At 40.5% G+C, this 13,749-nt stretch overlaps 1 protein-coding gene across 15 annotated transcripts in view; it reads right to left on the bottom strand.

Annotated features, from left to right (window-relative positions):
* rbfox1 (RNA binding fox-1 homolog 1) overlaps window positions 1-13,749 on the bottom strand; it is a 1,150,117-nt gene that overhangs the window by 40,011 nt on the left and 1,096,357 nt on the right. For 9 of the 15 annotated variants that reach the window (XM_062964632.1, XM_062964630.1, XM_062964629.1 and 6 more), the window contains 2 exons: window positions 9,143-9,275; window positions 4,426-4,465 (listed from right to left, as the gene is read on the bottom strand). In XM_062964632.1, the coding sequence (XP_062820702.1) occupies window positions 4,426-4,465; window positions 9,143-9,275 (173 nt within the window). Of the gene's footprint in view, window positions 1-4,112; window positions 4,205-4,425; window positions 4,466-9,142; window positions 9,276-13,749 lie in introns of all 15 variants that reach the window. The other 6 variants (XM_062964635.1, XM_062964636.1, XM_062964641.1 and 3 more) reach the window with 2 other exon arrangements.

The following is a 13,749-nucleotide window of genomic DNA, read 5'->3' as shown; positions in this document are numbered from 1 at the left end:
ATGTTATGGGGAAATCTAGATATACCCATGCACACTTTTCCTTTTCTCTTCCTTTGCCTGACTTGTATCTGTCTCTGTTTCCTGCTGTTCTTGCGCGAGGCATGTTTTCTGCTGTCAGCATCTTCTGCTCTTTTTCCCCTCCTTCCTTCTATAGAGCTTCAGTTCTCTCTATTTAAAATGGCTAACTGAGCTGAAGGTGGGTGGTAATCGATCTTGGAGCCAGTCAATACCTCAGGACTCTGTAGGCAACTAATAAATTCTGAATCACATAGGGTTTTTTTTCTTCTTCTCTCTCCACCACACATCTAGATTTTATTCTCCTTGGCAAACAATGGAAAGAGAAGAGTGGAAGCAACGTTGGAAAGGAAATTGAGCTGTGAGGTACAGTGGTCTAGGCGCGTTCTGTTATAAAATATGAAAATGCTCAATGGAGCTTACATGAGATGAATCATTGCGGTAGACTTTTGCTCAGATCTTGTGGGGGACTGTGGGAGGGAAAAGGAAAGTCTGATCTCGAGGCAAAAAATTGTCTGCATCTTCAAGCGGAATCTGAATGACTTTGAATCGCCACCACATTTGACAATTAGGGACACAGGCACATGTATCAGATGCATGGTGCCTTGTGTTGGTCTTCGTGTCATTTCTGATTTATTGTTACACAAAGGTGAGCTATCATGGAATTTTCTTTGCAAGATTTGTTCAGAGGCATTCTTCCTTTGCTTTCCTCCAAAGTGGTGCCCAAAGCCATCAAATAGGCTTCAATAGCCAAGTGGGGATTTAAACCTTGGTTCCAGAAGTGTAGTCCAACTTTCAACCCACTACACCATGCTGGTTCTCTTATGTTTCTTTCTCTTTCTGCACGTAGGGCCAAAAAGGTAGCATTATACAATGGATGTAGTCTGCTGAGAGCAGAAGTGGAGTTGCACCGCTACCATGTTCATCTCAGCTTTAGTCTTTGCAAGTTGCACATTGTGGTAGTGCTTCCTATACTTCCCATTGTGGTTGTGCATCCTGTAGTAGGGCATCATGTGTACAATGACACCTGAACACGATATGTGTTGTGCAGTGTTGTTGTTTTGCATGGAGGTTTCACAGCACTGCCATAATATATCCAAATTTGGGTATGTCTGTTACACGAATGGCATGTTGGATTGAAGCCAATATCCATTTTCTTATTCCCCGCCAAAGCTCTCTTTCCCATGTTACTTTGACTTTAAGGACACTTGAAGTTGGGTATTTAAGAATGTACATGGGCTCTGATGTGAGGATGTGCCATGTCCTCTGATGTCATAATGCTAGCCAAGAACTTCCATATATATATACACACACATATAAGTCAGCCTCCTGTATGTCAAGAACAGGATTTGAGACCAAACTTTTGGATTTTGATATGACCCATGGGTGAGAGTTATTCTGTGGAGGAGAGTACTAGCATGAGCTTGGGGGGGGGGGGTACTACTTTTGGCCACTGCCATTTTCCGACCCAGTCCGACCACATTCTGTCATGTAGAAAAACAGAAACAAAGGACACCTGAAAGAGACCCACCATTCTTTGTTCTTCCTAATGTTTAGGTGGAATCTCTTTTCCTGCCATTTGAATCCATTGCTCCATGGTGTCCTATTCTCCAGAGCAGAAAGCTTGCCCTCTCCTCAATATGGCACACTTTTAAATGTTTAAATATGGCTAACATGTCCATCTCTTCTACAGTCTAAACATGTCCAGCTTCCTAGGGCTTTGCTTCTACTTTTTTACCATTTTGGTCACCCTTTTCTGGACATGTTCCAACTTGTCAATATCCTTCTTGAATTGTGGTGCACAGAACTGGACAGATTATTCCAGGTGAGGTCTTCCCAAAACAGAATATTTATTTTTCTTGATCTACTTCAAACCTAGAATAAAGTTCTTCCAGGACAGACAAAGCTCCCGTCAATTTACTCAAAGAAAGGAGTGGTCCCTTTTTTGCTTAAACAACAATACTTACATTGGCACATGGATAAATCAACCTTGTTTCTTGATCAGTGTTGTTAAACTGTAATTTCTAGATGTATACATGAGTATGTACAGTAAACACCATTGAAGTGGATGGGAATCTCAGCCCAAGTATCTATCAAAGATGTGGTGAAAATCCAGATTTTCCAACGTGGATGAGATTCATCTGCTGCTGTTAACTGCCATCAAGTCAACATCAACTCATGGTGACTCTATGAATGAAAGACCCCCGAGTTCTCCTGTCCTCTGCTGCCTTGCTCAGGCCTTGCAAATTCTGGGAAATAGCTGTCTAGATTGAGTCTACGCATCTGTATTAGGAGAAATTCTCTAACTCCTTTTGAATGTCATATTTGTTTACTACAAAAGCTATTGAAATTGTCAGCTTTGAGTTCCATTCATTTCTGTAGTTTTGTGGTGCTAATGACTTTTCAACTTGCCTTTAATTATTTTCCCAAAAAAGACAGACAGAAAGAAAACCAAAACTCTGCTCTCAGTTAACAAAACAACAACACCTCATTCTCCCTAGAAGCCTGGATTCTTCCTTCTTCTGTCAACAAAATGTAAATGATTTCATCTTAAATGTCTCAAAAGTGTCATTGGTAATAAATAAAAATTATGGGTTTTTTCTTCCAAGTACCACTTAATGAATTTTTAATGTTCATTCCAATTTAATGCAATCAATCTCTTGATATCTCAACACTGATGATGCAACAGCAACACAATTAGGTTACAAAAATCTGTATGTAGTAATAAAAAGAGGTTTAATTACCTCTATTTTTAGGATCTGGCTTTTTTATCCAAGGCCTAATGGAAGACTACAAAGGAGATTTGTGAGCGAAGACAGACTTATATTACAAAGATTTGTGCCATGAAGTGATGGCTTAATCCTTTTAGGAATTCTCAAGGTGCAAAATGATTTGGGAGGGGGGGGGTGTAGCATTTCTGAGACATAGAAGATGAGGCTTTCTGTATTTTTGTCCTCAAAACTTCCCAATCTCACAGCTCAACTTTCAGCTCAAATCTATTTTGGAGTTTATTTGAGCATTTCTTATGATTGCAAGGGTATTCTACAGAGCACAAATTATTCCTACTATACCGGTTATTCTCAAACATTGGTCTTCTACAGCAGTGTTGTCCAACCTGTGGCCCACCAATTTATTTTTGTTGGCCCTTCTTACTGGAAAAATATTTTAATTTAACATTTGGAAAACAATCATTTACCTTCTTACTGCTTTAAGTTTTTAAGAAACATTTTCTTTCTGGAATGTCTCTGGCCCTCACATTCTTATACTAAAGTTTGATTGGCCCTCAGGAAACTAAAGGTTGGACCACACTGCTCTACAGCATCAGACTTTGTCTCTCTAATTCTTGACTATTGATGATGTTGGCTGAGACCTCTGGGAGTTGGGGGTCCAAAACAACTGGAGAACCAAAGAATGAGAAGTGTGATGCTAGATTTCACCATCATTCTCCATACAATGTGGTGACCTCTGCCAGAACTACAACTACAACTCCTCACAGCCATCATAGACAATATTGATAGGAGGCCAACATCTTCTATTGGGTTACTGTTTCTAAGGCCTCATTTACATCAGATTTTATCTGTGTAAATTTGCCCAGATTCAGCACTTCTGAATTGAATCCAGGGTCATTGTCCAGATGGCCTGGGAGCATATTCATTTCACCATGCTGTTGCCTCCTCCATGGCACCTCTGTTCCTATCCAGTCAGGGAGCTCCTGGCCATTGTGGACACCTCTGCTGATGTTACTCCCTCTCCCCTTTTATGCTATTTGTTATTTCAACCAATAATTGAACTTAACCAGTTGCGTGAGTGAGTCAGTGAGAAACTGAGTGTCAACATATCTGGGGCAAGTGATGATGTTATGAGATTGAGTTGCTACAACTCAGATGTAGAAGCACACAGGTCTGCTAAAGGAGTAACACCAGATTTGGGGATGTCAATAGATGGCAAGAGCAGCATAATCCTCCTATACAAGAGCTGTCAAGGAAAAATAGCAAGGGAGATGGTATCTCAAAGCACTTGCTTTTCATGACTTTAGCAGCATCCTGAGATGCAGAAATTTAGCAGGAGAAATGTATTTTCCTGGAGGGGAACTTCACCTGCTTAATTTCCATGCGGTTGTTTCTTCGTGGCTTAGGAACGGTGGTCATTCCAGATGCATATTCACCCTCTGAGCCTCCTTAAAGGCCACCTATGAATGAACCCAGCCAAAATGATGGTAGATGTAATGAACACAGAGAGACTTCAAAGACAAGCTTTCTTGTTGATTGCTCTTTTTTTCTGTTCCAGAGATGGCGAAATGGACGAAACAGCATCAAAGCTTATGCAGCAAACTCACAGAAGACTTAAGCCAAAAGGAAATGAACTCTAGCAATGTTCCAATGGACAGCATGCACATCAATGAATACTTACATAAATGTCTGCACCATAAAATCCATCCTGGTAAACAACACTGCAGGGATGCACATACAAAGAGAAACATTCATATTAGTGCATTTCCACATGCAAATGCCACCAACCCCTGAACTCTTGAGGTTAGTCTCATCACAAGAACAGAACCAAACAAGAGAAACCAAATCAAATAGAACCAGGCCATACCAAACCACTGATATCACTATATACACATAGATACACTATATACACATAGATAAAAGGGTAAATACATACATATTTGCATTTGGGGGGGATATTATTAATAAAGTTCATGCATTTTCTTCTCTTTGATAAGGAAAGCTGTACAGAAAAACATTTGTCCATATCTTGAATAGAATTAATATGTGACATAGCTGGGCTGCCACAGTGCCATCAGATTTGACTATGCCTACTGACATCTAAGTTCCAGTTCAGTTATGACACCCAACTTTTGCTTACTTCCTATTTTCCATTTCCCCTGAGACCTAGGAAACCATTTCTATAGAGTACAACCTCCATATCAATGGGGAGGTATATTTCCTAACATGTGGATACACAAAAATGTGGATAATAGGAAACTCAATTGGAATGAAGGATTTCTGGCCATAGAATACCATAAAGCCACCCTGGAGCATCCAGAAAATGTCTGTTTAAATACATTGGGCTGCATTATAAGGGTCTACACTAAGGGTCCCCAAACTAAGGCCTGTGAGCCTGATGCGGCCCTCCAAGGTCATTTACCTGGCTCCTTTCCTAAACTTTAGACTTAGTGTTGACCTAAGTCTGAAATGACTTGAAGGCACACAACAACAACAATCCTCATTTTGGACTATTTCATCATAGTCTGGCTCCCCAACAGTCTGAGGGACCATGAACCAGCTCTCCACTTAAAAAGTTTGAGGACCCCTGGTCTACACTAACCATATAACGCAGTTCCAAACTGCCTTATATGGCAGTGTAGATCCTGCTTTTGCTGTCTCTCAGGTTAAAAGTTTGATTTGCCAAAGATCAACCAGTGAGTTTCAATGGCTGAGTAGAGATTCAGATTCTGGTCTCCATTTTCTTAGTCCAACATTCAAACCACTACACTACTCTGTCTCTTACTCAAGAATCCATTAAATATACTTATCTAATACTAATGAGAACCAGTGTGCTCTAGTAGAGTGTTGGATTTGAGTGTTCAACTCTGCTCAACCATAGAATCCCATGGAAACCCACTAAGTGGGCAGGTCAACTTCTCAGCCTCCGAAGAAGACAAGGGCAAATCCCTCCTGAACAAGTCATGCCAGAAAAAACCCACAATAGTTTTGTCTTCGGTCAGAAAGGACTCAAAACACATAACAAGGAGCTGGTGTAGAATATAGACCCTCAACTTTATTTCTAGCAGGTGCAGCTTCTCTCCTCTGCAAAGGTGTAAGACATTACTCATAATCAGATTTCCCAATCCTTATGTTCACGAAATGTTGGCATTGGCATTGGTGCAACATCTAATTATGTGGAGGCACCCATATGCTGCCCTTTCTGTGCCTCAACCTCTGTATGAAATTGTGAGCGCAGCTATTCTTGACACTTGCCTGTACCAAAGCTCGTTCCGAACCAAGGCTGTAAGCAACTTGTGATTCCAATTGTATCTTGTAAAAAAATGCAGCGGCAGCAAAAACAGAAAAAAATAATAATGATGGAGTGCGATCGTTCTGGAAACAACATATTGTATATTATGTAATTATATTTTGCAACTGTTTCCAGCATTCCATCAAAAATTGCTTTCTCTATATAGCAATTGTGCATCTGTTCTCCATTTGTTAAAATGGTTTTCCCATAGCTCAAGATGACTATTATGATTTTTTTAAAAAAATAGATGTTTTAGGAAATGGTAGCCAGGAAGGTTTAATTCCCCGAGCCAATATAACTCCTTATGAAGACAAGCAGAGATATATGGACAGTGTTTCATAAGGTCTAGTAAAATACATAGGAATGAGGATGGGATAGAGATTCAGAGCAAAACTTATAATATCATTCTTTATTCCTCTTGTAGCTGGAAGGATATCAATGAGGAGATGAAGGTGGAGTTCGTGCATTTTTATCCTTAATATTATATCTTTCACATTGTTTAAAATTATTGGTGTTGTAGAAATGTTGTCATCAAGTTGACTTTGACTTGCGGTAACCCCTGGATCCATGGGGAATATGTTCCTGGACTTTGCTTGGATGCATTTTTCTATCGTGTCAGAAGCGACTTGAGAACATACTACAAGTCGCTTCTGATGTGAGAGAATTTGCAGTCTACAGAGACATTGTCCAGGGGATAATGTCCATCCTGCTGGAGGCTTCTCTCATGTCCCCGCAAGCTAGAGCTGACAGATGGGAACTCACCCTGCCCCACGGATTTGAACTGGCAACCTTCAGGTTAGCAACCCAACCTTTAGGTCAGCAATCCAGCCAACACAAGGGTTTATTATCCATGCACACCACTATGGATAATAGTAAACCCTATTGAAATGAAGGACGTTCAGTTCATGAACACGACCAAATCACACTGGAGGACTTAGAAAATGCCTAGAGATTACCTATTTTGTTGGATATCTGTTCTGTGGATTGGGAGTCATATACACAAGCACACCCCCTCCCCATATCTTGTAAATACAAGCTATTCACGAATATGAGGGACAGTAAAATTTATGTTGTCGAAGGCTAAAGCCTTCATCAATGGGACATTTATCCTCCAACTACCACCTCAAACAATAGCTGTCCCAATCTTTAGTAACTGAATCCTACCCAAAGGTGATCTCTTTCATGGCTTTCTCTCTTTGAATCTTACATTTTTTTACCCAATACCAGGTCCCAGGTTCAAATCCCAGGAGCAGAGTGAGCGCCCGCTGTTAGCTCCAGCTTCTGCCAACCTAGCAGTTCGAAAACATGCCAATGTGAGTAGATCAATAGGTACCGCTCCGGTGGGAAGGTAAAGGCGCTCCATGCAGTCATGCCGGCCACATGACCTTGGAGGTGTCTATGGACAATGCCGGCTCTTTCGCTTAGAATTGGAGATGAGCACCAACCCCCAGAGTCAAACATGACTGGACAAACATCAGGGGAAACCTTTACCTTTACCTTACCCCCAATCTACCACTTCATCACATGTGTTAAATTCTACTGAGCCACCCATTTAAGAAATGGCAACCTACTGTGTTCATCACATGACGTAGGCTTCAAATGTAGGGTAGAGATAAGTTGTCTTTTCAGATGCTTTCTAAGCTGGTTGGCAAGTTACTTTTTTGTAAATTATCCACATATAGATGGGAAAATGGGCTTTAATTAAACTCTTGAAAATGTTTCAAAGCTTTAGGCCCATCTCTTCCTTCTTCAGATCCACTTTAACTGCCAGGAGCTGCATTGGATGAAAGAGATCTGTTCTGTTGGTGATTCTGGATCTGATTCGTATGGGTTTTAGTCCTTTTTACAAATGATTGCCTGACTAACAAACAGGATCACTACCTAGTACAACTAATTTCTGCTGCTAGGCATAGCTCTGGGTTGTTAATTTAGTTGGGGAACTAGGGCAGGTTCTATACTGTTGAAGTACAGCAGTTTGACACCAATTCAACTGCCACATATCAGTGCTATGGACTGATGTATTTTAAATACAGTAGAGTCTCATTTATCAAACTCTATCCAACGTTCTGGATTATCCAACACATTTTTGTAGTCAATGTTTTCAATATATTGTGATATTTTGGTGCTAAATTCGTAAATACAGTAATTACTAAATAGCATTACTGCGTATTGAACTACTTTTTCTGTCAAATTTGTTCTATAACATGATGTTTTGGTGCTTAATTTGTGAAATCATAACCTAATTTGATGTTTAATAGGCTTTTACTTAATCTCCTTATTATCCAACATATTCGCTTATCCAACGTTCTGCCAGCCCGTTTACGTTGGATGTGAGACTCTACTGTATTTGTAATGTTACATAACTTTCCATAATAGCAGCTATCTTTTACTGTCAGCAATTTTCTTCAGGTTTTTTCCCCACAAAGAAAACAGGAGAGGGACAAATCTCAACTGTGCAATAGCGAATCAGTGGAGAACTCCTGAGTAAAATGGATAGATTGGAAAGTGTGCAAGGAAGGTAGGGAAATCAGCCATTTAATTTCAAAATGGGGTATGCCCAAGAAGAATGGTAAACCTACTCTCCAAAATACTTGACCTGTTCAGTGGGATGAAGTCTCTAGCCACCTCTCAGCCACCATTGGGCTGATGATATTATTCACTGTCCTAAAAGCTAAAACTGGGTGGAAGTTGAACTTCCTTTTGGGAGATTCTTTATTTTAGACGTTATCCAACTTCTATGATAACCAGATGTTTGCAACCGTCCCCAAAGAGATCTCTGTCTCCGCACAGTTTCTCTTCCCACTGCTTCAACCAATTCTCTCCAGCGTTCCTTCTCAAGGGGAATTTACATAACAACATGGGACACACAAAATGCTCGAAAGCCACCAACCATGACAGTCCAAATTACTATCATTTGTCAACCCCGTACACAAGGTGCTCTACTCCAGGCATATGAGATTGGTTGCATGCTGTGTGGGGTTTGTGTGGCGAGACAAGAGCATCATGCATGGCACTCGCAAATGCTCAGTTTCTCAAGGGGGAGAGGAGAGGGAAGAGAAGATGGGCAACGCGGGACAGGAGGCCGAAGGAGCCCGCAGCTACTCACCCGCCGTAAGCCGGGATCGGAGGAGGAGGAGCAGCCGCGCGAAATGTGTTGTAGACGGTGCGGCCTCTGCCTCGGAGGTGTGCCCCTCTGTATGCAGCGGCAGCAGTCGCGGCGGGATAAGGGAAGCCAGGCACTGAAAATTAACAAAGAAAGACCCAGTTATAGATGAAAACCATGAATCAGACTTACTCGCTTTTATTTCATAAAATATGACTTCTCCATTCAACCCTCTAGCTGGAGCCCCCGATGGCACAGTGGACTAAAGCCTCGTGACTTGAAGGTTGGGTTGCTGACCTGAAAGCTGCCAGGTTTGAATCCCACCCGGGGAGAGTGCAGATGAGCTCTCTTTATCAGCTCCAGCTCCATGCGGGGATATAAGAGAAGGATGGTACCACAAGGATGGTAAAAAAATCAACAACATCCGGGCATCCCCTGGGCAACGTTCTTGCTGACGGCCAATTCTCTCACTCCAGAAGTGACTCAAGTTGCTCCTGACACGAAATTTTTTTTTCAAACCTCTAGAAGAAACACTCCATGTTCTCAGCTACACTTCTCCAGTTGCAGTCAGCCCTCCACATTCATTGGGGTTAAGGGTGCAAGAACACCCACAAATGTGCAAAAATGCAAATAAACACCTCTAGGCATCTCTACAGCCTTCAGCATGGCCCTATGGTCAACTTCTGGCAGAACATTAAGCATAGAGATCAACAGATGGACCACACTGGTCAAATCCAAGAATAATCAAATCCGCAAATGTGGAATGCCGACCGTATTTTCAGCTTGGATGCCACAGAATATCTACAGGGAGAGGGAGGCAAAGTGTTGAACTTCCCGAACAAGAATTCTTATCCTTCCTTACATGCTTAAATATTCTAAAGCAGAGTTTCTCAAACTTCCTCAAGATGTTTAGGACTTCAGCTCCCACACTTCCTAAGAGCTGGTAACTTGGCTGGGATTTCTGGGAGGTGAAGTCCGAAACACCTGGAGCAGCATAGTTTGAAAAATACTTTCCTAAAAGCATAAAACTCTATTTGCTCTTGGGTTGGATCTCATGCTATTCAAAGACAATTCACATGGCAGAATTACAGCAGTTTAGACATAACTTTAACTGTCATGGCTCTATCCCGTGTAGTTTTTGTGGCACCTAAGCACCCGGATATTTCACAAAACTGCACATTCCAGAATTCCATAACTTGGAGATGTGGCAATTTAAGTGGTCTCAAGCTGCCTCAATTAAACAGTGTCAGAATGCCATTGTCAAACCCAAAGAATGTAGACTCGCTGAATCAATTGTTGAATGGATGCCACAGAGTATATTCTTTAAGGGAGATATAGAAACTATCTGAATGAGCCTCTCTGAGAGTAAGAGGAAAAGGAGCCCGTGCACACGTTGCCCAAATAAATGACAAGATCCTTATGGGAGGGGAGACTTTCAAGACAGTATTTTAATCAAGCGAGCAAGGAAAACAAATATTACTGAATCAACCTCAATGGAAGCAAGTGAACAGAGGTAATGATACATAGAGAGCTTAATTTAAAGCTAGAGCATGGACCCATTGCCAATCCAGCTCTGGCTGCTCATTGGCTTCCAGATCACATTTTCAAAATACCATTAAGATGAAAAATAAAGACACACGTCCCCAATGTGCGGATGCAGCAGCCTGCATCTGCAAGTGTTTTGTTCTCCCATCCTCCTTCTCCCTCTCTCTGGTTCTCTCCGCAATAATACACACAGAAATATATATATCAACATACACATAATATAAAAACTACACATTTAAATCCCTCATGCCAAGATCCTATGCACTTTTGGGATATTCTACGAGGAGCAGTGGTTTGAGTGTTGGACTATGAGTTTAGAAACATGGGCTGTATCTACACTATAGAATGAATGCGGTTTGACACCACTCAAATTGCCTTGGTTCAAAGGTATGGAGTTCTGGGATTTGTAGCTTGATATGCTCTTCAGGCTTTAGGAATGGAATGCGCCCTTGAATGTATATGTTTTATACATAAAAAAGATGTTTTAACTAATGGTATCTATTTTAACTACAGTAGAGTCTCACTTATCCAACATAAACGGGCCGGCAGAATGTTGGATAAGCGAATATGTTGGATAATAAGGAGGCATTAAGGAAAAGCCTATTAAATATCAAATTAGGTTATGATTTTACAAATTAAGCACCAAAACATCATGTTAGACAACAAATTTGGCAGAAAAAGTAGTTCAATACACAGTAGTGCTATGTAGTAATTACTGTTTTTATGAATTAAGCACCAAAATATCATGATACATTGAAAACATTGACTACAAACATGCGTTGGATAATCCAGAACGTTGGATAAGTGAGTGTTGGATAAGTGAGACTCTACTGTAATTGTTTTTATATATTATGTTTTATATTGGTTTGTTCAGCTTCTAATGATGCTAATTGTAAGGCCACCCCCGAGTCCCCCCTCGGGGGTGAGAAGGACGGGATATAAATGATGATAATAATAATAATAATAATAATAATAATAATAATAATAATAATAATAATAATAATATGCCGGTGGTGATCGGCACACTGGGTGCTGTGCCAAAAGATCTCAGCATTTGGAAACAACAGACATTGACAAAATTACGATCTGCCAACTGCAAAAGGCCACCCTGCTGGGATCTGCGTGCATCATCCGAAAATACATCGCACAGTCCTAGACACTTGGGATGTGTTCGACTTGTGATTTTGTGATATGAAATCCAGCATATCTATCTTGTTTTCTGTGTCATAATAAAATAATAATAATAATAATAATAATAATAATAATAATAATAATAATAATAATAATTCTGTGCCCAACAAAGCTTATTCCTCACCAAACTTCAGCTCCCAGGATAGCATAGCATTCTGTCATTGCAGTTAAAGTAATGTGGATGGATCCTAAGTGAGGACTTGGATGGAGTCCATCTATGTTTTCTTGAGTACTGCTATAGGAAAGAGATAAGCTATGAATCATTGCTATCATAAAAACATAAAAGAGTTCTGTGGTCTCCAAAGTGGCCAGTGAAACTATCGGTGAACAATTCCAGATAATGAAAAGAATTGAGTGCTCTTGCAACAGACAGCCACATTTATCCAATGGGAGAGCCAACTAATGGCACTTGAGTATCCTTATAGTAGCTAATGAGGATGAAGGTAGCTGAGTAAGCCATTACCCAGCTTTCATGACATTGTAGGCAAATTAGCCATTCAGATCTTTTCCAATGCTATTGCTTCCTATTGATTTGGGACATTGCGAGGCCCGTATTGTCATTCTTTATTATTATTACTTTTAAGAAGAGTATTGTAAGACTCTTGATGTATTGTAATGGACTATCCTCACAACAAGCTCCGAAAAGAAGAGGAATGTCTATGGAGTCCAGTATGAATTGCAGTCACTGAAACATGCAAGACCTTTGGAACTTTTTTTTTACAGCAAAATATCCTAGATTTATCTCATTTTTAAAGGAAATGCCTAGTGTTGCTTCTGGTAATGAGAACTGCTGCTGAATGATCTCAAAGGACAGAAATCTGTGTATTTCTACTAAGTTTAAATGACTGAAACACCAACAAATACAGCAGCCTCAAAATGCTGTTACAATATAACTCGCTTTTGTATATTCAGACTGAGAATTCCTCCTCAGCCCTGGATTTCTTTAAAATTGGAGGTCCCGACAACCTATACGAGACTGTCTGTGCACAACCCATATCTTCTTCCACTAACCTCCAGACCCTTCAAATTTAATGCGGCAGATAAAAAAAACCCAAGTGATATAATTGCAAAGAAAATTGAATTTAGTCCTAATCCATAATGATATATACCACGTCCTGGAAATGACTGTAGTATAATCAACCTTAAAATTAATTCCATCAATGCATCTGGGTGATGAACCATTGAAGAAAGGATGGGGAAAATTGAGCTTTTATGCACAGAACACTGAAATCAGCATTTTCGAGAAGTCAGAACGATTTAACAGGCAGGCCAGGTTTATTTTCATATCCATATAGGAGCAAAGAAAGAAAGTGGAGGAGAGTGGGCTTTGCGGCCAAGTACAAAGCAGACTGGCTCACACCTGAACTGCAATGAAACACTATTTTATCCCAAATTATATCATCATCATCATCATCATCATCATCATCATCATCATCATCATCATCATCATCATCATCACAATAGTCTTTGGCCAAGAAAGTAGATGACTTCTTTGTTAAGTATACTTGAGTATGTGGCCTTGGTTCTCCTACTTGAAGAAAGGTAGGACATAAAACAAATAAATACATTGGCAAAATAGCACATTTATGCCCAACTTCTCTTCCTAATATAGGTCCCATCTACTCTGCCATATAATCCAGTTTCTGATCTCAGATTATTTGCTTTGGATTATGTGGCCCCTGGTGGCACAGTGTGTTAAAGCGCTGAGCTGCTGAACTTGTGGACCAAAAGGTCCCAGGTTCAAGTCCTGGGAGCGGAATGAGTGCCTGTTGTTAGCCCCAGCTCCTGCCAACCTAGCAGTTTGAAAACATGCAAATGTGAGTATGTCAATAGGTACCGCTCCGGCGGGAAGGTAACGACGTTCCATGCAGTCA

This window comes from Anolis carolinensis, unplaced genomic scaffold, assembly GCF_035594765.1.
Source record: "Anolis carolinensis isolate JA03-04 unplaced genomic scaffold, rAnoCar3.1.pri scaffold_13, whole genome shotgun sequence".
NCBI lineage: Eukaryota > Metazoa > Chordata > Lepidosauria > Squamata > Dactyloidae > Anolis > Anolis carolinensis.
Note: the sequence above shows the minus strand (reverse complement) of the source record. Positions and strands in the feature narration are given on the sequence as shown.